This window comes from Pongo pygmaeus, chromosome 8 (assembly GCF_028885625.2).
Source record: "Pongo pygmaeus isolate AG05252 chromosome 8, NHGRI_mPonPyg2-v2.0_pri, whole genome shotgun sequence".
NCBI classification, from domain to species: domain Eukaryota; kingdom Metazoa; phylum Chordata; class Mammalia; order Primates; family Hominidae; genus Pongo; species Pongo pygmaeus.
In genome coordinates, this window is record NC_072381.2 from 35,489,823 (window position 1) to 35,514,213 (window position 24,391).

General features: G+C 37.5%; 1 protein-coding gene across 37 annotated transcripts in view; it reads right to left on the reverse strand.

Moving 5' to 3' along the window:
• Positions 1-24,391, reverse strand: part of PARD3 (par-3 family cell polarity regulator) — a 710,416-nt gene that overhangs the window by 340,524 nt on the left and 345,501 nt on the right. For all 37 annotated transcript variants that reach the window (XM_054503380.2, XM_054503381.2, XM_054503379.2 and 34 more), the window contains one exon: positions 19,587-19,765. In XM_054503380.2, coding sequence (XP_054359355.1) covers positions 19,587-19,765 — 179 coding nt within the window. The remainder of the gene's footprint in view (positions 1-19,586; positions 19,766-24,391) is intronic.

Sequence of the window (24,391 nt, forward strand, 5' to 3'; positions counted from 1 at the left end):
CAACTATGGCATTTTCTCTTCTTTCCAGTCTCATAATTAAATTATGAGGTACCATCTTAATTCATCAGAAATGCTAAAAATAAGGAAGATTAATAAATTTGCCCTTTCTTTAAAGCCTTATGGTTTTGTGATTTTTGGATAAGAGATTTAGATTATTCACGCTGTTTCTATTACCTACTTTACAAGATAGTAGTCAGCATTAACTCAAATATGGGAAAAAACTGGCCTATCACAATTATTTGTTACATAACAGATACGTAATTGTTCACTGTGACATGGATATGACAAGTGATGTTTTTACATAAATAAATATTTATCAACTAAGTTTTTAATACTCCCCAGAACAACCAAATGCTACTTGATATTTCTTTCAAATAAAAAATTATAATAACTTCTTTTGGCTTATGAGCTGTAAAACTTCATTTCAATGTTCTGAAAAGAAATGAGAAAGCTAGTATAAACTAGGGGAGTCAAACTTTTTAGTTCAACGATGAAATCTAAATCATCTCCTACAAGAACAAAGTAAAATATTACCTTCAGTTGGATCCACTTAACTCAGTATACCAAGTTAGAAGAAGTACTAACATATTATCCTTAGTAACACTGTTAAGAGTAATCTGGCTATAAGTATTATATGCATGATTGATACTCACTCTTCATGTGCTAAACTATATGAACACCCAATACAAACACAGAAACAAAAAAGTGCAATATAATAGGTTTGCAATGTATAACATTTAGTTATAGATCAGGATACTATTTGCTCTTCCTTCATGAGTTCCATCAGGGAATAAAGCTTAAAAATGAATTGATAGTCTTGGGTTTATGTCAATATATGTTCAAACATATGTTCAGACAAAAGGAAATTGATAAACATTTACCAACATAAACTTTGACATGAAACTTTATAAACTTTAAGAATTAACCTGCAAGAAATAAAATCTTTAAAAACCCAGTAGCGAGATGAAACTTTAGCAGCAAGTTTTTTTTTTTTTTAATAGAAATGGTAAGGTGAAGACATGGACAAAAACTAACTAAGGAAGCAAACTAGAAACTAACGTTCACCATATCTCAAGATACTAAGAGTCTCTCCTTAAAACTTACGCTTCAGAAAAAAGGAAAGGAAATACCATTTCATATGATAGTCCATTGATATACTGATAAGCTTATTCTGATAAGAATTTCTTATACTAATAAGAAATTCAGATAAGTCATAAAGGGTAAACTTATTAATGACAGAACTTTATTTATTAGTGACAGAACCTTATGTGTCTAAAAAGAGAAGGAGGAATTAAAGTACACTGAAATGCAAGTATAATTTTTATGTCAAAAATAAAAATTGAGGCTATCATTGACTAGGGACCAGGCTTTCATACTCATTTCCCACCATTTGAGGTGATTATTACACCAACTGCTTACTTAGAAAATGAATTATTAACCCAAAAGTATTTTTAAAAATCTACCCTCTCTTTTCAGTAGGAACTGTACTTCAGAGAAATCAACAGTACCAGTTGATGATGGGAAACTTGTCTTTTCAGAAGAATGCCAAATAATGGAAATAGAACTAATAACAGAATTAGAAATATGACCATTTTCAACTCCTAATGAAATAATTAATTCAGGCAAAGATAATCATACTAAAACTATTATGTTAAGAGTTGACAGATAACTGGATATTTGCATAGCGACAAAATATCACTTGAAAAGAAAAACAGTCTACTTTTGAAATGAAGAGATCAGGCTCCACACAATTCTCACCTTTTGGTGTCTGGAATCCAGTATGCTACTGGTACCCACCCCTCTGCTCCTTCCTGAATCTATGCCATTTTTCCTCTTCCCGTAAATGGTCTTGTTGGCTCTATGGACTGCTGATTATCTCTCTGGACAAGCTCAAAAAGTGCACAATTTCACCACGTCCTACCCTGACAACTTTTAAGCACAAGTCACGAAAACAAAACCGTTTCCTGAATTCATGATCTCAGTTTCCAACAAGAGGTCCCAAAGATACCTCGAAACTGAGCTCCCTATTTTGACTCAGGCACCGTTCCCTAAAATATTTAGAATTAGCTTTACTCTCTTTCCTCCCTCTTTGATCTCCACAGCTTCTAAGTCTTATTGATACAACATTTTTGCTGATTTTGGTCCTCGGCCATAAACCTAGTTCAGGATCAAGTTGTCTCTTACCTGAAATTTTAACAGTGGCCTTCTAACTGGACACAGGCTCTGGCCATATCCTCTCTAACAATGTTCTGCACCACTTTCTGGCAGAGGAGTTTCCTAAAACATATGTTGGATTACATCAAACCTCCAGCAAACACTATAGGTAGACCAGAGGGAATTTCAGACAATGGTGCTTGCTGTACCACACAAACTTCTTCACCTTCATTCTTGCTTTGAGACCTGTACTTCCAATATCATTTCTTCTATAGAAATACTGAACATTCTTCAAAGCCCAGTTCAAATGCTACTTTCTAAGAAGCATTCCCTGATTCTCAATAGAACTAATCATGCCATGCTTTTTGTTACCACTCTGTTCTAATTTTAATTATGGTTCTAACTTATAATTTAGCTAATTTTTTTTTAATTTATAAAAATTGATATTTCTAATCTTACAGGGAAGCCTGGGCAGATCATCATTCACCTTTAAACCCAAGCACTTAGCGCAGTGGATTACACCAATGTGGATGACTTTTTCATGAATATTTTTTATGTTCCCTATTTCACATGGTTTCAGAATCCTGGAATTTAAAAAGAACATTTTGATAAGTTGTTTTAAAAATTGTTTAGGGAATGCTTCAAAGAGGCATTAAGATAAACTTTAGTAAAATGTATTTTCAGTGAAATGTAATCACTGTATTTTTAGATTTACACTAAAAGATGTATACCACTGTTATATGCCTATTTCAATTTCATGTCACACCTACAGCATATGATGTCTGTGGCAAATGTGATTATTTCCAATTGCACAGAAAAAATAGTACACTGTTTCTCCATGTAAGTCAATTATGACATGCAGTACCTGCAGCACAGCAACATACAATAATCAGATTAAGAGAAAGAATGGCTGAAGATGGCAAGGTCTGCACTTTTCCACTGCACTTGAAGAATTCTACAATTTTATATTTGCAGAATCAACTTTGAGTTCATGGATAATAAAACTAAAACTAACATTCACTCTCATAACAAAGCAATTTTCCTAATTCATGTAAAATCAATAATGAATCCATATATTGACTTATGCATAATGTATGAAAAGTGCAGTTATTTACAGCAATCTTGAATTATTATCAATCAATTGAAGAATTTTTAAAATACATTATTAATTCCTATCTACATATTTGTTATATTTTTGACAGCATCATGCAGGTCCTACTAGCATTTCAGTTATGTTTCTTCCTCCCAGTCCTGAAGTCTGGAGACAAATCTAGTTCACCATCTACTGCATACAATGTGTATCAAGTGCATACAAGGACTGTAGGCCTGTAAAGCTGTGTATCTGTATTTATGATGGAAAGGTATCCATAAACATTGCAGCATACAATGTATTAAATATTTTCTACAACACAACTTATACTAGATACCACTGTCCACTGAAATATACATCATGCACTCTATTTTCAATTTGAAAATACTTGCTTTAGTGTAAATAATTGTTAAAATATGGCAGTCATAACCAATCTATTCAAGACTATATACACTCACTTATGAATCCAATTATAACTATAAATGAAAAATTTTAAATCAAATATACATAATTCTAATGATTATAAAACTTACTAATGGCATAAATTGTTAGAGTTATTACTTTATCTAAAAGATTATACAAAAAAATGCCATAAGAAATTACTCTCCCTTTTTTAAATTATAACTTTAATCCTCCACTTATGAGGCTGTCCCAAATAGCTGCTCAGCTTTGTGCTAGGTGGGAAATTTTCCTTCTTGCCAGGGAAAAACAGATGTTCCTGCTGTGATCAGTGATTTTCCTTATCATCTAAATGTACTGCCACAGCATCAGGTGTCAAAAAGCCACTCCGGCTGGGAAATGCATATTAATTTGCTGCTCCCTGGTAGCGGTATCCTGGCTACAGAGAAAATCTCTTTCAGGGTAAGGAAAGTAAGTGTCTTCTCCCACCTTAGCCCTCCCCAAGCTTATTACAATTCAGGAAAATCATATAGAGCCCACCCAATGCCTTGAGATAGAAGCTCATTCCCGGCATACTAAGCTGCAACTCCAAGGCTTTATCTCCCAGAAACAGCTATTTAGCTGTTGGTCAGATTTCTTGGCAAGACTATATGCGTGTGTTGCAGAAGTCAGAACTGGGGTTTCATGAACATTATAGAAGTCATAAACATTTCTGTGTCGGCACAGGAAACCCAACTATGTTTCCACCTCGTTTCAGTGCAAAAATCTCAGTTTTTTTAAGAATTATGAGAAATCATAGCATATTTTGAAATACAAAATACTCAATGCATATACATTTCATTCAGAACCTCTATGCATCATATGGTTTCAAATACTCCCATGTGATGTTAAGATTTTACATTTCCCACATATTTCAACTCTGCAATTATGGTAAAAGAGAATTCAATGTTCTGCTTAATTATTTCTCCAGGAAATGACACACAAAAAACAAAGGGAACTATTTTCAGGATATCTAATCTGAAATGAGGAGACTGAAGTAAAATTAATAATGATGTCTTAGAATAATTTTTTTTTGAGACAGAGTCTCACTCTGTTGCTGAGGCCGGAGTGCAGTGGTGCAATCTCGGCTCACTGCAAGCTCTGCCTCCCGGGTTCACACCATTCTCCTGCCTCAGCCTCCCGAGTAGCTGGGACTACAGGTGCCCGCCACCACACCCGGCTAATTTTTTGTATTTTTAGTAGAGATGGGGTTTCACCGTGTTAGCCAGGATGGTCTCAATCTCCTGACCTCGTGATCCACCCGCCTCGGCCTCCCAAAGTGCTGGGATTATAGGTGTGAGCCACCGCGCCCAGCCAGAATAATTTTAATTACATGAAGCTTGCTAAAATTATCAGCAATCATATTATTGATTTAATGTAGCAGACTCCTTACTGCCTTTGGGGCAGGAGTTTATCTTTTGTACCTCCTTATGGCTACACCAGAGCATGACCTTGGAAGCAATGCCATAGCTAAAGTGTATGAGAAGATAACAACCAGAAGGTGATCTGTAAATATGATCTGTACTTTCTGACCTTCATTCATTCATCTTCTAAAAAATAAATAATAACAGAAAAAAAAAAAAAGAGACAGATAAGGGTGAAATAAAATGACTCACACACACAAAATGCAGGCTTAATCACCAACTTGTAAATGAAGGCAGAAAATTTGGCAGTTCCTACTGGTTTAAATAAACTAAATGCCTATTAAGACTTTTTTTTAAATAAGGAAACCTAGAATTTTATTCCAAACGCAGTATTCATTATCATTTACCCTAGGTGCATGTCTATTCCTAAGTATAATGAACTAACTAAAAAAGCAATATTTGAAATCCATGCAAACCAACTTCCTACATGTAATGCTTAATGTTGTAGAACTGAGGCCAAGTAATCTGTTCCTATATTATCTGTAATTTCTAAGCCAGTATCCAGCAATTAAATCAGCACTGGTACATGTATAACATCTTACTTTTCCTTTTTGCTAACAGGTTTCCTCACATTCTTAATAACTACTAATGAGAGGTGTGGAAAAGACAAATGAAAGAGTATGTGTTTATAAAGTTTTTATAACAGAACTATGGCAAGACAAAGAGGAAACTCAGACATCCATACATTTTTGTCAAAACAACCACATTGGGATCATTAGTGATAATTAATAGTTTGCTAAACTATGGTGGAGTTTGCAACCAGAAACACTGGTCAGAATCCAGAGATTTTGAATGCCAAAAGACATATTGTAGCACCTCTTTAGCTCAAATTACTTAAGTAATATTTCATTTTTAAATGTCAATTTTCTTTTTTTTCTGAGACGAAGTTTTGCTCTTGTGGCCCAGGCTGGATTGCAGTGGCTCAATCTCGGCTCACCACAACCTCCGCCTCCCTGGTTCAAGCGATTCTCCTGCCTCAGCCTCCCGAGTAGCTGGGATTACAGGCGCCCACCACCATGCCTGGCTAATTTTTTGTATTTTTAGTAGAGACAGGATTTTGTCATGTTCGGCAGACTGGCCTCGAACTCCTGACCTCAAGCGATCCGCTCGCCTCGGCCTCCCGAAGTGCTAGGATTACAGGTGTGAGCCACCGTGCCCGGCCAATTTTCTTTTTCAACTGAGTTAAAGTTTTGAACAGGAATAAGTAAAAAAATTTGAAAATAATTTTTCCAAGCAAATTAACTATCCAACAAATTAATAATATACAAAATAAAATATCCTAACATATATATCAAATTTTTACTAGGATTTTTCCTTTGAAATGTTAAAGGTATTATCCATAGTTCTTAAAACTCATTCTGACCTGAAAAATGAACTATATCATTCTTCACATTTGATAATGTCTTTTCCAGTCATTCTGATACATACTCAGTATCTTCTAGATAATAAAATTCATTTAATTTGGTGAGAAACTCAAGAATTCTGAATATGCCAAAAAATTTTCACGGTGGAATTCTAATATAGAAGAATTTCTATATTAGAAAGAATTTGAAAATTACAACTAAGTTTCCAAATACAATTCCTGTCACGGCAGCAAACCCTTCAAGTCGATACACTGACAAAATCAGAAGCATGACATTTTAGTTTTAAGTCATAACCTATAACTGGCCAGTATCTTGTTAACGGTCTTATCAAACAAGAAAAATAATCGCAGGAGTATGGATCTGTATCAGGCTATGAACATAAAGGGATCCAATATGAAAAAGGATTGGTCGAAAATCTCTCCTGGAGATGCAGGTCTGATCAAACTAAAACGGGTACGGATTTCTCTGAAGCCACCGGATCTGTCCAGAGAGCCAACCAGGGAATCCAAGGAGAAGAAAAAGATCAGCAAAACTCAACCACATCCAGGGTGCTTGTTTGAACCAATTTTCTCGGCTGTTCCTAATCCACTTTGACAGAGAAGGAAGCCGTGAAAAATTTTGGATACAGCATTTTAAAGCTGGAAGGAACAAGCTAGACAACAGCCAGGTTAACCTCTTACTGACTGAAAGAAGAAACAGGGATCTGGAGAAGTGATAACAAATAAATTGTGGAGATGAGGATGACAACCCATTCTCATGGTTACACCTACCCACCTCAATGCCCAAATTCCACTCACTCAATTTCCTTTTTCCTTTTTTGAGATAGGGTCTCACTCTGTCGTCCAGGTTGGAGAGCAATGGCACAATCTTGGCTCACTGCAACCTCCACCTCCCAGGCTCAAGTGATCCTCCCACCTCAGACTCCCAAGTACCTAAGACTACAGGTGCAAGCCAACACACTCAGCTAATGTTTTAACTTTTTGGAGAGACAAGGTCTCACTATATTGCCGAGGCCGGTCTTAAACTCCTGGGTTCAAATGATCCTCTTGCCTAAGTCTCCCAAAGTATGGAATTATAGGTATGCACCACCAGCCTAGCCTCTACTCAATCCTGAGTAATAAAATTTCCAAATTCTCATTCTTAATCTAACATGGAACCATAGTTTAGGCGGCTAATGACAACAATTTCTGACATCTAGTCACTGCTACACAAGCATCCCATCACATGGGAAGGTATTTCTTGAATTCAAAATGATGATATAATCTTTGATCACAAATTATATTTTCATAGAGATGGTTGGTTCACTAAGAAATACTATACAGTGTTAAGAATAATCATACGTAAAATGTTGACTTTAAAATTGTCTCATTTCATTCTTAAAATAATTTTTTTAATTTTGTTTTAATTTTTTATTTTTTTTGGGGGAGACAGGGTCTCACTCTGTCATCCAGGCTGGAGTGCAGAGGCACAATCATAGCTCACTGAAGCCTCAACCTCCCCAGCTCAAGTGATCCTCCCACCTCAGCCTTCTGAATAGCTGAGACTATAGGCACACATTACCACACGTGGCTAATTTTTTTTATTTTTTGTAGAGACTGAGTCTTACTATGTTGCTCAGGCTGGTCTCAAGCTCCTGGCCTCAAGAAATCCTCCCATCTTGGCCTCCCAAAGTGCTGAGATTACAGGTGTGAGCCACTGCACCCAGCCTCAAATTATTTTACGATACAAAGATCTGATTAATTCCAGGAGCTTGAGACTGTAGTGAGCAACAGCTGGACCACTGCAATCCAGTCTGGGAAACAGAGAGAGATCCTCTCTCAAAAAAAGAGAAAATCTCTTCCCAGGTATAACTTAGATTATCTTCTTTATCCTAGGAAAACATGCAGAAAGAGGTGAGGAAGAGATAGATGAGGGAAGTTTAACGTTTATAAAAAATTACAAAAATGTTGTCCACTCTTGGGACTCTGAGGAACTGAAGGACAGAGCCTAAAGGAAAGCTGCACAAGCCACAGCCTCCACTTGCTTTCCTGCACAGTATTTCATAAGGGCCATTGTGGCTCCTGAATTCCCCTAGAGCCACCAGCATTCCACTATCAGCAATGGACAGGAATGGAGAACACGGGACCACCATTTTTGACCTATACTCCTTAAAACAAGAAGGGTGAATGTGTGAAGGAATAAATAAATAAATATTTCAGGTCCAATTAAATCTTGAAGATCTTGACTCACTTTCTTACACAACACTAAACATGAGAAGCAACATTTGACTAAAGCTGCTTAACTCTGAAAAACAAATTTATATTGAAACAATTTTAAAACATTTTAGAAAGTGCTTAACTTTGAAGGCAAGAAATACCCAACGACGTTTCATTTTCTTTCAAAAATGCTCAACTCTAAACATGTATGCTCCAAAACTAAAATTATAAGTAACAATAGCATTTTGCATCAAGAGTACTATGCAAAATACAAAAAGAAGGAAACAGATGCTAGAGAGAGAGGGAAAGATAGTAAAATACTTACAGCGGTTGCCTAATTCCAAAACACCTACAGTCTTATACATTATTTAGATGTGCATCATAAATATTTCATATTTAACTAAATATTTTTCATCTGAATTTAAAAACAAGTGTATATATACATATAAATAAATTACTACAATTTGAAAATGAAGAGATTTACATCACATATGACTAGTCTGACAATGTAAAATAATTACCACTTTCTTCCATTTTTCAGCCCACAATCCAAACTCCAATGGACTGGATGGATGAGTAGAAGAATTGGGTAATTTCTGTGAAAGTCCCTAGGTACAGTCTACCTTAGCTTTCCCCTTAATTGTGAAAGTGCCTCCTCAGGTACAATGTCTCCACAGATACTTTTTATCTTAATGTAGAAAGTGCTTATTTTCATTTATCATAATCTTATCCTACATATTGCTTCTCATACAGTAATGACTTTTGTGGAGAATTACATTGCCACATGGGAAGCATTTAGAGTAAAGAAATGGATGGCACAAACTTCTAAAGAACTGAGTTCCTCTCTACAACCACATCAGCAGAAAAAGCATGTTCTCTAAAAAGGATATTAATACTTAAGGAAACTATTTCTGTCCTCCATTCATGGCTAAAAACTACAATTTTAGAAAATGTGATTCAGGGAATTTGAGTAACGTCTATTGAAACCTTACTCTCCCCTCCCCCCCCCCAAAAAAAACATAATCTAACTAAAGTGGAAATAAAACAGATATTGCAACAAAATGCCCCAATAAAAATTAAAGACAAAAGTGCAAGTACCCAGCCAAGAGAATTCAGCACATTTATATCACAACTTTATCATTTAACAGCTGGTTGAACTATTAGGTGTATCATTTAACAGCTGGTTGAACTATTAGGTGAGTTATTTAAACTCTCTAGGGCTCTACTTGCTCATCAATAAAATGGGTACAAGGCCAGGTGCAGTGGTTCACACCTGTAATCCCAGCACCTTGGGAGGCCGAGTCGGGTGGATCACAAGGTTAGGAGATCAAGACCATCCTGACTAACACAGTGAAACCCCGTCTCTACTAAAAATACAAAAAAAAATTAGCCGGGCGTGGTGGCAGGCACCTGTAGTCCCAGCTACTCGGGAGGCTGAGGAAGGAGGATGGCGTGAACCCGGGAGGCAGAGCTTGCAGTGAGCCGAGATCATGCCACTGCACTCCAGCCTGGGAGACACAGCCAGACTCTGTCTCAAAAAAAATAATAAAATAAAATAAAAATAAAGTGGGTACAGCGACAGTACCTACACTTCTGGTACAGGTATAATTAAATGATATATAACATGTAACATACCAAGCATGGCATAATGCCTAGGAATAGCAAGTATTCAAAAACAACTTGGTTATCATTAGTGAAAATATTAAAACCAAGAAAACAGATAATGGCTTATAGGTAAAATAGATGGAAACCACTTCTACTACCAAATTTCAAGAAATGTTGACTGGAACACATTTCTCCAAAGGCAGCCCAGATCATAACAGGAGCAGGAATATATGCAAAATTAAAAGAAAGGATGTTTAAAGCCCTTAGAATGCAAACAGGTGCTCCAGTCGCAGCAATCCATCTGATACTCTTTTTGTTAATAACAGCACCTGAAGGGACTAGATCTAACTTCACAACTCAAAATAGGTTGGCTTATAAGCTGAATTATAAAAAATTAAAAGTAGAAACTAGCTTTAAAAAATGAAGCCAGGCACGGTGGCTGATGCCTGTAATCCCAGCACTTTGGGAGGCCAAGGCAAGTGGATCACCTGAGGTCAGGAGTTTAAGACCAGCCTGGCCAACACGGTGAAACCCTGGCTCTACTAAAAATACAAAAAATTAGCCAGGCGTGATAGTGGGCACCTGTAATCCCAGCTACTGGGGAGGCTGAGGCAGGAGTATCACTTGAAGCCGGGAGGCAGAGGTTGCAGTGAGCTGAGATCACACCATTGCATTACAGCCTGGGTGACAGAGTGAGACTCCATCTCAAGAAAAATAAATAAATAAAAAGATGAAATGAGATCAAACGAGATTAAAATATTTTTCAATGTATACAGACTATGAAAAATTTTGTTCCATATAATTTAACCAATGATACTCCTGGACCTCTCCCCTAAGTCAAGACAATCAGGTATAACATATTCATTTCCCTCTGTGATGTGTGTAACTTTAAGGGCACACAAGAAGGCTTCTGACTTTATTCAGGATTTATACTCCTGCAGTGGTTTGTGAACTCTAAAAATATCGCATCCAGGCTCCAAAATTTTATCAATAACACCTTAGGATTTTATCACTTTGAACACAAAATATTTAAAGCATATGAAGGCAGACTGTATTCCTAATGTAGCATAGAAAAAGATGAGACTAGGTTATCAATAACTCAGTGAGCCCAGCCTATTGTAGAAATGATTAATAACCATAACTGACTGAAAGTTCGAAAATATGCTGCATTCAAATTAAGATATTTTAATACACAAAATAGAAGGGTAAAATGTATAGTTATAGAGACCTCTAATAGGAAATACAAATGTTGCAGCAAAACAGTTTAAAGTCTACTCTCAGCTGGATCTCCCTTGAAACTAATGCCGCAGAAAATTAAAGAGAGCTACAGGTCTGTCACAGAGGACATGTGATTCTAAAGAACTATCTCAGCTCATCCTTTAAGCTTTTGGATGGTTACCATAATGCTGGAAGCTATGCCTGGCTCACAAATAACCAAACGATAAACAACTTCTTCTCAGCAGCCAACTGGTCAAGTGTATTTTGTGGTTTAAAATAATCTTCTTCAAATCCAACAGAACATAAAGGGAAAAAAATAAATAAAATAAACTTTTAAAAACATAATTTAGAAATAAAATAGTGCTTTCAAATTTACTAATATGACAGTTGGCCTTGTAAATTAGAAATAAATGAGGAGAAGCAGAAATAAGAAGTCAAACTGGTGCGGGCACAGTGGCTCAGGCCTGTAATCCAAACACATTGGGAGGCCAAGATGGGAGGATCACTTGAGCCTAGGAGTTCAAGGTCAGCCTGGGCAACATAGTGAGACCCCATCTCTTAAAAAAAAAAAAAACAGCTGGGTGGGGTGGCCCATGCTTGTAGTCCAAGCTACTCCATGGGCTGAGATGGGAGGATCACTTGAACCCACAAAGTTGAAACTGCGGTAAGCCATGCACTGAACTCCAGCCTGGGCAATAGAGCAGAGCCAGACAGTGGCAAAAGAAAAGGAAAAGGAAAAGGGAAAGGGAAGAGGAAGGAGAAGGGGAAGGGAAAGGGGAAAGGGAGGAGAAAGGGGGAGAGGAGGGGAGAGGGGAGGGAAGGGGAGGGAAGGGGAGGGAAGCGGAGGGAAGGGGAGGGAAGGGGAGGGGAAAGAGAAGGGGGGAAGGGGGAAGCAGGGAAGGGGAAGGGGAGGAAAGAGAACAGGGAGGGGAAGGGGAGGAAATGAAACGGGGAGGGGAAGAGGAGGAAAGGGAAGGGAGAGGGAAGGGGGAGGGGAAGGGGAGGGAAGGGAAAGGAGAAGGGGAAGGGAAGAGGAAAGGAATGGGAAAGGGAAGGGGAAGAGAAAGGGGAAGGGGAGGAAGGAAAAGGGAAAGGGAAAAGGAAAGGGAAGGGAAAGAGAAGGGGAAGGAAAGGGGAAGGGAAAGAAAAGGGGAAGGGGAAGGGGAAAGGAAGGGAAAGGGAAGAGGAAGGGGAAGAGGAAGGGGAAGGGGGAAGAGGAAGGGGAAGAGGGGGAAAGGGAACGGAACAAGAAAGGGGAGGGGAAAGGGAAGGGGAAAGGGAAAGGAATGGGAAAGGGAAAGGAACGGGAATGGGAAAGGGAAGGGGAAGGGAAGGGGAAGGGGAGGGGAGGGGAGGAGAAGGGGAAAAGGAAGGGAAGGAAAAGAAGAAGCAAAGAGGTTTTGAAAGGAATGAAGGAACACACAGAAACAGTAGACAGAAACATTGTTTTCATTAAGGCTTCTATCCAGAAAAATATTTCCAGTTCTATTTTTGTATTGATAGTCAACATCCAATATTAAATGAGTTGTAGGACTTTTAAAAGACTCAAAATTAATTTTTCATTTGAAAATGATAAATTTGTGCAATCTAAGTATGAGAGGAAGTGAAATGTCACAAACCCAAATACAGCAAATGTACTAGATTCTATTCTGCATTCACTTAAAGAAAAGATATCTCAAAAAAAAACATTATACAGTCATGTACCCCATAACAACGTCAATGGACCACATATACAATGGTGATCACATAAGATTAAAATCCTGTATTTTTACTATACTTCTTCTATGTTTAGATATGTTGGATACACAAATATCTAAATATGAATGCACCGTGTCCCAGCTGCCTATTCAGTATAGCTGCATGCTGTATAGGTTTCCAGCCTAGAAGAACAGGATATACCATGTAACCTAGGTGTGTTGTAGGCTACACCATCTAGGTTTGTGTAAATGCACTCTATGATGTTCACACAAGGATGAAATCGCCTAACAATGCAATTCTCAGGATGCATCTCTGTCATTAAGTGAGGCATGACTATATTCCTATTTGCTCTCCCTTAAAATGTAACCATACTTTGTTTTCAGCTAGACCCAAGGTTCTGCGAGAAAAAAAAAAAAAAAAAGACCGAGCCCTGAAAACCACAGAAGAGCTTTAAGGAAGCACACAAATTTTCTGGAGTGGGTAAAGGAATCTGTTGGTGTGAGTAATGCCTGTGTTTCATCTCTTGGAAGTCTACAGGTAATTCTGATGCACACCCATGTAGAACCTTTAAGCTATCTAGTAAGACAGTAAGTTCTGGAACTCAGGAATAGTACCAGCTGCTTGTTTCCTTCACCACCACCCCCAAGCCTCACTCCTATCCTATCTAGGACTTCTCAGAGCATTTTATACATCCTAACTACTTCATACTTTATCAGCCTAGAATTTATGTGAAACAATTACTAATAGCTTTAAAAATGTTCATCTCCTTACCAAATAAGTCTACTTGAGGAATCCAGTCAAAGAAAATAATCAGAGATGCCAACATAAATTGATATATAAGGACATTCTCTGAAGGGTACTTCTAAAGGTTACTTATAAAAGCAAACAAAATTGGCAAAAATATAAATGTCATACAACAGAAAAAACCATCAGATAAAGTTAAACATTTACTATAAAAACTCAGCACATAATATAACATTATGCAAACTATCCATATTTATGAGGCATAGGAAAATTCTCTCAATACAGCAGAAATTGGAAACATTGCAGGAAATTAAACTATACTTGGATGGTTCCCCCGGTAATAAGAATAGCCAACATCTGTATAGAGCCATGCTCCACAGAAGTCCTGAAGTTAATACATCAAAATGTCATTACTACTCATCTTCAAAATTTCAAATTACAATCATCCCTCAGTATCCATGGGGGACTGGTTCCAGAACCCCTTGCAGATACCAAAATCCACAGACGCTGAAGTCCGTTACATAAAATGGTGGACTACTGCACATAACCCATGCACATCCTCCCATATAGTTTAAATGATCTCTAATGACTTACATGACCTATTACAAAGAAAATGCTTTGTGTAAATAGTTGTTATTCTGCATTATATAGGAAATTAGGACAAAGAAAAGTTTCTACGTGTTCAGTACAGAGACAACCATTCTTTTTTTGTTGTTGTTCCAAATATTTTCAATCTAATCTTGGTTGAATCCATGGATGCGGAACCCATGGACACAGAAGCCTGATGGCATTTTCCTGCTTCTATATACCCTTCATTACTGTACATATGCAAAGAGCAAGCTATATTACTGTCAGGGAAAAAAGGGGGGTTGGGGAACCTTGAAAAATACTTCAAAAATGTTTATAAAAATAATTTCCTGAACTTAGACAAAACATCTCACCCTTCTAATAGAAAGAAAAGCGAGATGACAAAGACAGAACTAAGAAAGCATCTCTTACAAGAGGTTGTGTGTATCAGGTGTATTGGAAAGATACCAAACATGCTAAGCAACTAAACCAAACAGAAATAATAAACCCAAGGGGTAAGAAACATTTCAAGGTCTCCATTTAAAAAATCAAAAGAAAAGGAAGCTAATGATGCCAATGCAATAGGTTCCCTTTATTACTTTCTTCCCCTTTCCCTAATCAGGTGAGAATCTCTTTTGGAAACTTGTCCAGACCTGGTTTTTATACTAAGTCTACCTATGTTAATTGTTTAGGGGGAAATATAATTTACAAAAACAATGCCACTCATTATTTAGAGGGAAGGAACAATGGCTTGTAGCAACTGCAGAGTGAAATAGTCCACAGTCCTTATCCCTGGCACTGCATGGAAAGCTGATTCTTCTAAGAGCTCATTACATCTTTCTTGATGGGATGAATCACATGCTCTCCACAGACTAGCTGGCCTCTTTATTCACAGCAACACTGACTTAATAAGGAAGACCGAAGAGGTGGCAAGATGATTTAAGTATTCACACCGATTGAAATACTCTTCCTCAGGATAAAATATTAGCCACATGTAACTCTCAAATGAAAATACAGCCTCTAGCAAGAAACTTTCCACACAAAGTATGAGCAAAATGTTCCCTAAAACAGTTGCAAAAGGTAGTCAGCCACAAAATACTGGACACAAAGGTGAGTATTTCAAATAACTCTGAAAAAAGCCACAACTCCCTTACCCTCTCCATCTCACTTCCAAATGAAAGCATGAAAGATTTTAAGAAATCCAGAAGCCTATCTAGGGGACCCTCGGCCTCTTCAGGCTCTCAAGCAACTGAGTGTCATCATCATCTCTACACCCTGCCCACTAAGCCTAACAGCGGAATGAGATTATGACCACTATTTCAACAAGGAAGACTCCACCTCTCATTTGTGGTTTTTAACCAAAGGAGAGAGTTTGACATGACGGTGCTCTAACATATCAGAATACAACTTTCCTGCTTAGAAACAAGATTCTAATTGATTGGTATCATTATTCTAAAATAATTTACTCTGCTCATTTAACTTGGAAGAATATAAACCACTTAACTACATAGATGAGTTGTTTAAGAATGTTAACTTATTTTAACCACTAGAGATCACTAAATCAGAGGGCTATGAATGCACAACTAATTTATTTCCACAATTTTATACAGAAAACCTGAACCACTACAGACTCATAAGAATTTATAACATCTTAAAGCATGAGAGCATAGGTAAGCTCTCATGGGCTTAACAGAAATAAATAAATAGAATGCTTTGTACCTAAGCAGTAAGTATGCTTTCCTTCCTTCTGAATATTGAAAAGATGAGAAGGCTTTTTATAACTGAAAATAAAATGCCGTTTAATCGTATTTATATATGAGCTCTCAGACTAAAATACAAACAGCATAAAATGCAGACAGCAAGATTAGTATTTGAAGAGTAAAGCCAATGAAAATTCAAAATACTAATTCATTACACATTACTATTCAAGTATATTGTATGCGAATATCACTTCATCTAGAAATATATATGTAGATCAAGGCTTTTCCTATGGGAAAGTATGGGCATCTGGCTACATTAAATACTGCTCCATATAAGTAAAAACATTGTTGAATATTTAACAATTTTTAAGATAAATATTATATTTAAGGATGTCTCACAACACTGACACTTAGAATGTGAAAAAAAGAGAAAGAGCATGAATGTCCAAAATCAAGAGAAAACAGAATACAACCTACACTGAAATGTTTTACACTCATTAAAATATTTATAATAAAATTCACACCAGGGAAAATCCCTATTATATGAAAAATAATGTTGAAATAATCAGGATGCAAATATATGAACGTAGCATGACTCCAACTTTGTGTGTGTGTGTGTGTGTGTGTGTGTGTGTGTGTGTGTGTGTGTGTGTGTGTGTGTACTCGTTGTTGCCGGGTTCTGGAGTTATGAATAATTTTATTTTGTTCTATTCTACAAGTTTGCCAAATTTTCTACAATGATAGAAGCATGTTATTTAAAACAATGTCAGGCTGAGCATGGTGGCTCATGTCTGTAATTCCAGCCTTTGGGAGGCTGAGATGGGAGGATCATCCAAGTCCAAAAGTTTGAGACCAGCCTGGGCAACATAGCAAGACCTCGTCTCTAAAAAAATTTAACAATCAGCCAGGTGTGACGGCTAGTGCCAGTAGACACAGCTACTTGGGAGGCTGAGGCAGGAGAATGCTTGAACCTGGGAGGTAGAAGTTGCAGTGAGCTGAGATTGTGCCACTGCACTCCGGCCTGGGTGACAAAGCAAGACCTTGTCTCAAAATAAATAAATAAATAAATAAAAATTTAAAAATGAAACTGCGTCAGCTAGGTGGATGTGGTTAATTGGCAATGAGGGTTTCAGTGCTCTCCTAACGTGTGTTCCTGTGCTGCAGAGGTTTTAAGGCTAATGCTCTATTTCCCAGACTCTTCTGCAGATAAGGGTCTAGATACAAACTGAACTCCACCTACTCAGACTCAGTAGCATGAGATTTTAATAGTGGTGTGAAACAGAATTTTCCTGGGCTGTTATGACTGGCAGCATTTCTAGGGTGGGTCTCCAGCTTCACAAGTGACAGAAGCAAGGTGAGTACACCTGGAGGCAGGGCGGTGTGTAGTGTGTAGTAGGCAGGCTCCAGTGGGAGAAGTTCAGGCCCCTGGACTGCAGCACCTCCTTCACCACGAAAGCAGGGAGGGTAGCTCCACAGGCAAGCCACATGTTTGTTACTGCATAGTTTTAAAGGTTCTCCAGGACCACCTAGGACCTGCTCTGCAAACGCTTCCAGTGATTTTGTGAGAAAAAAATTCTAAGTGATAAATCCCTTTTGTTCAAAAATGTTTTATGATAAAAACAGGTTCTGTTTGCTGCAACTGAAACGGACTCACAAATCCAAGATGTTGAATGACTTGAAAAGAAACTTCAGTATGCTTCAAACAGTTGAAAACCTAGTTAAAAAAAATTTTTTTAACTGCCAACTTGACTTGTTTACACATTTGTGAATATCCATGTAAATTAAATTAGGTCTATTCTAAAAAAAAGATTAACTGCCACGAGACCCACTGATAAACTGGATTCTGCTTCTTTGGATAGTCTACTGCAAGATAAAGTCCTCAAAAATTTCAAGCTAATCTTAATGAGAAGATCTTCCAATGTGGCTCCTCAACACATCTATAAAAACAAAGTATTTCAGGAGACTAAGCCTAACAGTTAAGTTCATAATTCAAAAAAATCAGAAACTAAATATACTCTTTTTTTCAAGTAGATTCTTCTCAGTTTAAACCTATGTTTTCCATGCACTTTTTTTGTCACTTGACCTACTACAGACAGTAGTGTGCTGAAATGCAAAACAAAGTTGAAAGAAATATTTAAAACAGGTATTTTTATACCTATGCAAAGAATAAATCAAGCAAATATCAAGCTACATCCTTTTTCATCTTACGTGATTAGTATTATTTCGACATTTCTCAATATATACTGTGCTAACTTACTGGCTGCACCGAAAAAATGTTTATTAATTCTTTCAACAGAAGTTTATTGAGCATCTACAGATTCGAAAGTGAAAATGACAGATTCAGCAAAAAGCACATTAAATAAGAGGTGAGAAGTGTGATAAAAAGGAACAATAAGGGTTCTGACAAAGAGCATCAACATTTTTTTTGTTGTTGAGATGGAATCTCATTCTGTCGCGTAGGCTAGAGTGCAGTGGCGTGATCTCGGCTCACTGCAACCTCCGCCTCCTGGGTTCAAGTGATTATTGTGCCTCAGCATCCTGAGTAGTTAGGATTACAGGTGCATGCCAGCACACCTGGCTAATTTTTGTATTTTTAGTAGAGATGGGGTTTTGCTATGTTGGCCAGGCGGGCCTTGACCTCCTGGCCAGGAGTTCCACCTGCTTTGGACTCCCAAAATGCTGAGATTATAGGTAAGAGTCACCACGCCCAGCCAACAAACTTTTTAAAACAGACAAAACAGGCTAAAATAAAGTTTCTTTATTCAGATTAAATAAATTAGGTCAAGGACTAAAATAAATTAGGTCAGGGAAGAAAGTATTATGAAGACTAGACAACACATTTCCATTTACAAGGAGACTTAGGATAAAATGATCAACTGGGTAGTCAAACTAAATTACCATGAAGTCCACTTTCATCCTTAGAAGTTCATAATGTTCTAAGTTCCTTAATGTACCTCATGAACCAATATAAATATTTGTTTATACATGTGTCAAATATCCCTATAAGAACATAGAAAAAGCAAATAAAGAGGCTGCCTGTGAGGAGAAATGGGAGAGGAGACTAGGAGACACAGCAAGAAAGGGACTTCATATGGTACACAATGTGTTGGATGTTTTCATTTTTAATGATATGAAATGGAATCTATTCAAAAAATAGATATATTAATAAGTGCATACCATACATGGCATGGATTTTCATCAGAAAATTCAAGTGTGATATAAAATAGGAGACTATCTGAACTTTGATATGAAAGTTGGTACCACACTCACAAAAGGCCATCATGAAGATGCCCTGGAATCCAGTGGTTTACCCAAGACATGACACTCATCATGGACACCAAGAAGTCAGGAGGGGCAAGGGACGGCAGCAAACAAGCAGAGGTGGTTACCTTCCTGTCGCAGGTTTTAGGACTCCCAGCAGTGTTCTGCTTGAGGAAGCCAGCTGTTGTTGACCAGCGTGTGGGATTTTTCCTTGAAGGCTCTTCAGAGGAAAAATTATTATCACTGACAGAAGTGGAGAGGCCAATTAGAGCTGGGTCACTACTGCGTCGAACATGAAGAGGCATATCTGTAAACACAAAAGCACTATGCTGAAAAATAAGATACTAACGTTGGTAAACTACATGTTAGGAGAACGTAGGGAAATCCTAAAGATTAAGGAACAGAATTACACTTTCGTAAAAGGGGAAAGTGGGTCAGTATTCTAAATACAAATTCCTTTAGGTCCTTTAAAATACTACACGGTGAAAGAAATGTGATCAAGTGTCAGTTCCGAGCAAAACAGCCCAGGTTTGTATTTGGACTTCACTCCTTGTTATCTATGTGGCCCTGGCCAGGTTGCCTAACTGTTCTCTGCCTCTAGTCCTTTCCAACTCAAATGAAAATAAAACAGTACCTCTTTCATCAGGGTAATGTAAGGACTAAATAATATAAAGGGGTTAAACAGTGCTAGACATATAGTGTGTACTCAGTAGACAGTAATATAATAACCATTACTGTGATCATTACCCCAATATTTCTAAATAATCATCATATATATAATTTTAAAAATAATGAATCTAAGCAAGTAAACAAATTTCATCTACCTTTTAATCATATCTACTGGAATAAAAACACAGAATCTATATAGTTAACAAATAATTTATTGTATATTTCAAAGTAGGTAGAAGAGAGGATTTGAAATGTTTCTAATACAAAAAAAGATAAATAATTGAGGTGTGAATATCCTAATTACCTTGATTTGACCATTACACATGGTATGCATGTATCAAAACATCACATATTCTCCATAAATACATAAAATTATGTATCAATTTTTTAAAATCTATAGAATCTAGACATTTGGCTGCTCTACTGAAAAATTTTGTTGAATAAAATGTTTCTTTTGTTCAATAAAGTATTATCAGAAAGTGTGGTGCCCAAATATATTATTTATACTTAAGACAGAAAATACTCAAAGCACTATGTTAATCTGCAGGTAGTTTCTGTCATATACTTACATATAAAATTACACAAAAGGTAGTATTTTAGCAAATGTATTTGCATAGAAGAGCTTGCTTGCAATTGCTATAACAACATCAATAATACACTCAGGTGAACACTTGTATCATTATCAGTAACAACGAGAACAGCCTGGCAAATATGATCACTGTCACAGCAGAGAAGAAACAGAATTAAAAATGCAAAGCAAAGAAGAAAAGAGTCTGCAATAGCTGCAATCAGAACTAAAAGTTCCACTCAGCAACTGAGTGAAATCACTCAAAAACATAAGACAAAATTTAAATTATGTTTAGAGTACTCTGTTTTTAAAAACTAGGATGTAAGTATTTGTTTTAAAGCCTCTAACAATACAGCTTTATTGATTGATTGACTGATTGACTGGTTGAGACAGAGTCTGGCTCTGTCACCCAGGCTGGAATGCAGTGGCACAATCTCGGCTCACAGCAACCTCCGCCTCCTGGGTTCAAGTGATTCACCTGCCTCAGCCTCCCAAGTAGCTACAGGCTACTACAAGTGTGCACTACCATGATAAGCTAGTTTTTGTGTTTTTAGTAGAGACGGGGTTTCACCATGTTAGCCAGGCTGGTCTTGAACTCCTGACCTCAGGTTATCCACCCGCCTCAGCCCCAAAAAGTGCTGGGATTACAGGCGTGAGCCACCACGTCCGGTTTAATGACACAGCTTTAACCATGAAGCAGTAAACTTATCATTTACTCTAGGAGGGATATTTTTGAAACACTGGTGCACTGGTCAATGGTAAAGATATAGAAACCTTGAGGATACCAAACTAAAGACAGGCTATTTATATACAGTGAAGGCTGTATTTAAACCACTGTCAATCCAATAGTCTCCAATGTGAAAGCAAATTAGAACTTATCAGAGCAAACAGAAGCATATGAAACATAGTAATAACAAATTTAACATGGACTTCTACATCATGAGGATTCAATAATAGTAACACAGTCTGAGCAACATTACTAGAGCAAAAATTTAGTCAACTCCGAATCTAATACTTTGGTGGCTATCTTAATGTGCTGAGAGAAACATAAACATGAGGATTTTAATAATTTCTGGATTTTAGTGTCTGTAAACATTCATGACAACCTTTGCTCCTTATTAATTTACACCCCCCAAAATAAAAATAAACACCAATAAGAACTATATAGTCACTCTTAGAACAAGGTCGCAAAAATACACATCTAAAAATTGATGTGCATTAATATTACAATGCCTTTACTATAAGGAAAGTTCTCTACCAAGAGGAAGCAAAATTTCCAGAATCATCAAATTAAAAACTATAAGCAAAAAAGCAACAAAATGGAGAGAGGTGGGCAGGAAAAGTCTAAAAACTTTTAGACAATGTTATTACTTAGACACAGATTCTGTTGCTTTCCAATTACAGGGTTAGTTATTCAGCTGTTAAGTACCTCTGTACACCTCAATTTCTCTCCCTCTTCTGTCACCCGTCTGTATGTAAGTCTACAAGAGGCACTATTAACTCAGAAGAGGAGGCCTTTAAAAAATAGCACAAACATAGGGCCAAAAGCAGTACCCAATATCTATGGTAAAATAATCAAATAAAAGTATATTCCAACCTCCCCAATAAATTCAAGGACTGAATTTGCTTGGTCACAATAAAACTGCTTCCCCTACTTGTGTTTGAAATTTTCCTCAGGAGAATACATTGCGTACATGATTTTGATTAAATAATTAAGACCATCTTCTTAAGACTAGACACAAACATTGTGTTAATGTGTTAGTCTGCAACAGACAGACAAAAATAATTAGCATTTATCTCTATATACCTATAGCTCTTGAAATAAAATATGGACTGAGGGAAAGAGGGGATTTGAGAAGAGGAAGATAACAGAGGGAGCTCCAGACCCTGCGGGATGTCTCTTATGGTGGGTGATGGAGCTCATGGATAGGGTGGTGTTTGCATAAAATGCAATGTGAAGGCTGCTACAGGGAATGCTCTATCACGCAGCCCTTCTTGTGAGTTCTTCCAACATTAAACTTTTTGTTTGCATTTCAGCAATATTGATAAAATAAATTAAAATAAATACAGTCTGGATCTTCTATTTGCACTACCTCGTCACTGAGTACTCCCATGCAATTTCAGGTGCCATGTTTACATTTATGTCCACTGTCAAATTCAGGAAGGAGTCCTAGATTTGATTATCATGCTGATGAGAAAGAACAAAACCCAATAAAAGAAGTCAACGAGGCCAGGTGCAATGGCTCACACCTATAATCCCAGCACCTTGGGAGGCCAAGGTGGGAGAACTGCTTGAGGTCAGGAGTTCAAGACCAACTTGGGCAACACAGTGAGACCCTGTCTCTACAAAAAAAAAAAAAAAAAATAGGCAACTGTGGTAGCACTTTCCTGTAGTCCTAGTGTAGGAGGCAGGACTTGACTGCAGAGGCAGGGCTTGGACACCAGACCAAACTGAGGACTGGCTAAAACAGGGCTGGGACAGAAACAGTTTTCCATCAAACACACTCACCAGCTGTCATGTCAGTTTACTATTGCCATGGCAACACCTAGGTGTCACCTACTGTTTCTGTGGTAATAACCTAATGTCCCAGTTACTACTCCTTTCCTAAAAATTTCTGTATAAACTTCCCCTTAATCTGCATGTAATTAAAAGTGAGTATAAATATGATTGCAAAACTGCCCTGGGCTGCTACCCTCTGCCCATAGAGTACCCCTGCTCTGCAGAAGCAGTCACAGAGCTGCGACACTGTTGCTTCAATAAAGCTGTTTTCTTCTAGCCCCAGCTTGCCCTTGAATTCTTTCCTGGGCAAAGACAAGGACCCCCATGGGCTAAGGCCCACTGTGGGGCTCACGTGTCCTGCATCAGTCCCAGCTACTCAGGAGTCTTAGGTGGGAAGATCACTTGAGCCCAGGAGTTCAAAGCTGCAGTGAGCTGTGATTGTACTACTGCACTCCAGCCTGGGCAACAGAGCAAGGCCCTGTCAGTCAGTCAGTCACTCAACAGCATTTTCTCATCACTGGATGGCCAAATGACATCATAATGATTTTGAAATCAAGGTTTTCTTATGGTTGGAAGTGCTGTAAGACCTGAGTCATCATAGTACATAAAGGCAGCATAACCCAGGTCCAAATAAAAAGACCCTATGCCACCCCAGGGCAGGTCTAGGTTCATACAGCCTACAATTTAGACTTGGCAAGACTTCTTCATCCTCACAATGATGTGCTTCTATCTGATGGATCTCTGTTACACATCTGGATGTGTATTGGTTTATGATTTCCTCTTGATTTTATGATTGCATGAAAATTATAAGGCATTTTTACGGAGTTTTCACACACACATACACACGTGTGCACATACAGTTTAGTAACATTGCACTAGAACCCACCACTTAAATGGAGGGGTCTGAAATTTTTTTATTTAAATAAGGCACTACATTAGACACATGGAAAAACATGCGACCCACATCACAGATGAGTAAGCTGAGGCTCAGAGAGATGACATGAAGAGTCAGTTTTCCAGCCAAGACTTCAGGCTCCTGAGCCAGTGCTCAATCACAAATCACAAATTATGAAATCAGATCTATTAAGCTCCATTCCTAGCTACCTATGGATACAAATGTTAGTTTGTTTTTTAAAAGAGAAGAATTTTGTTGTTTTCCTAGTAGAATTATGCACTGAGAAATCATATCCTGATTT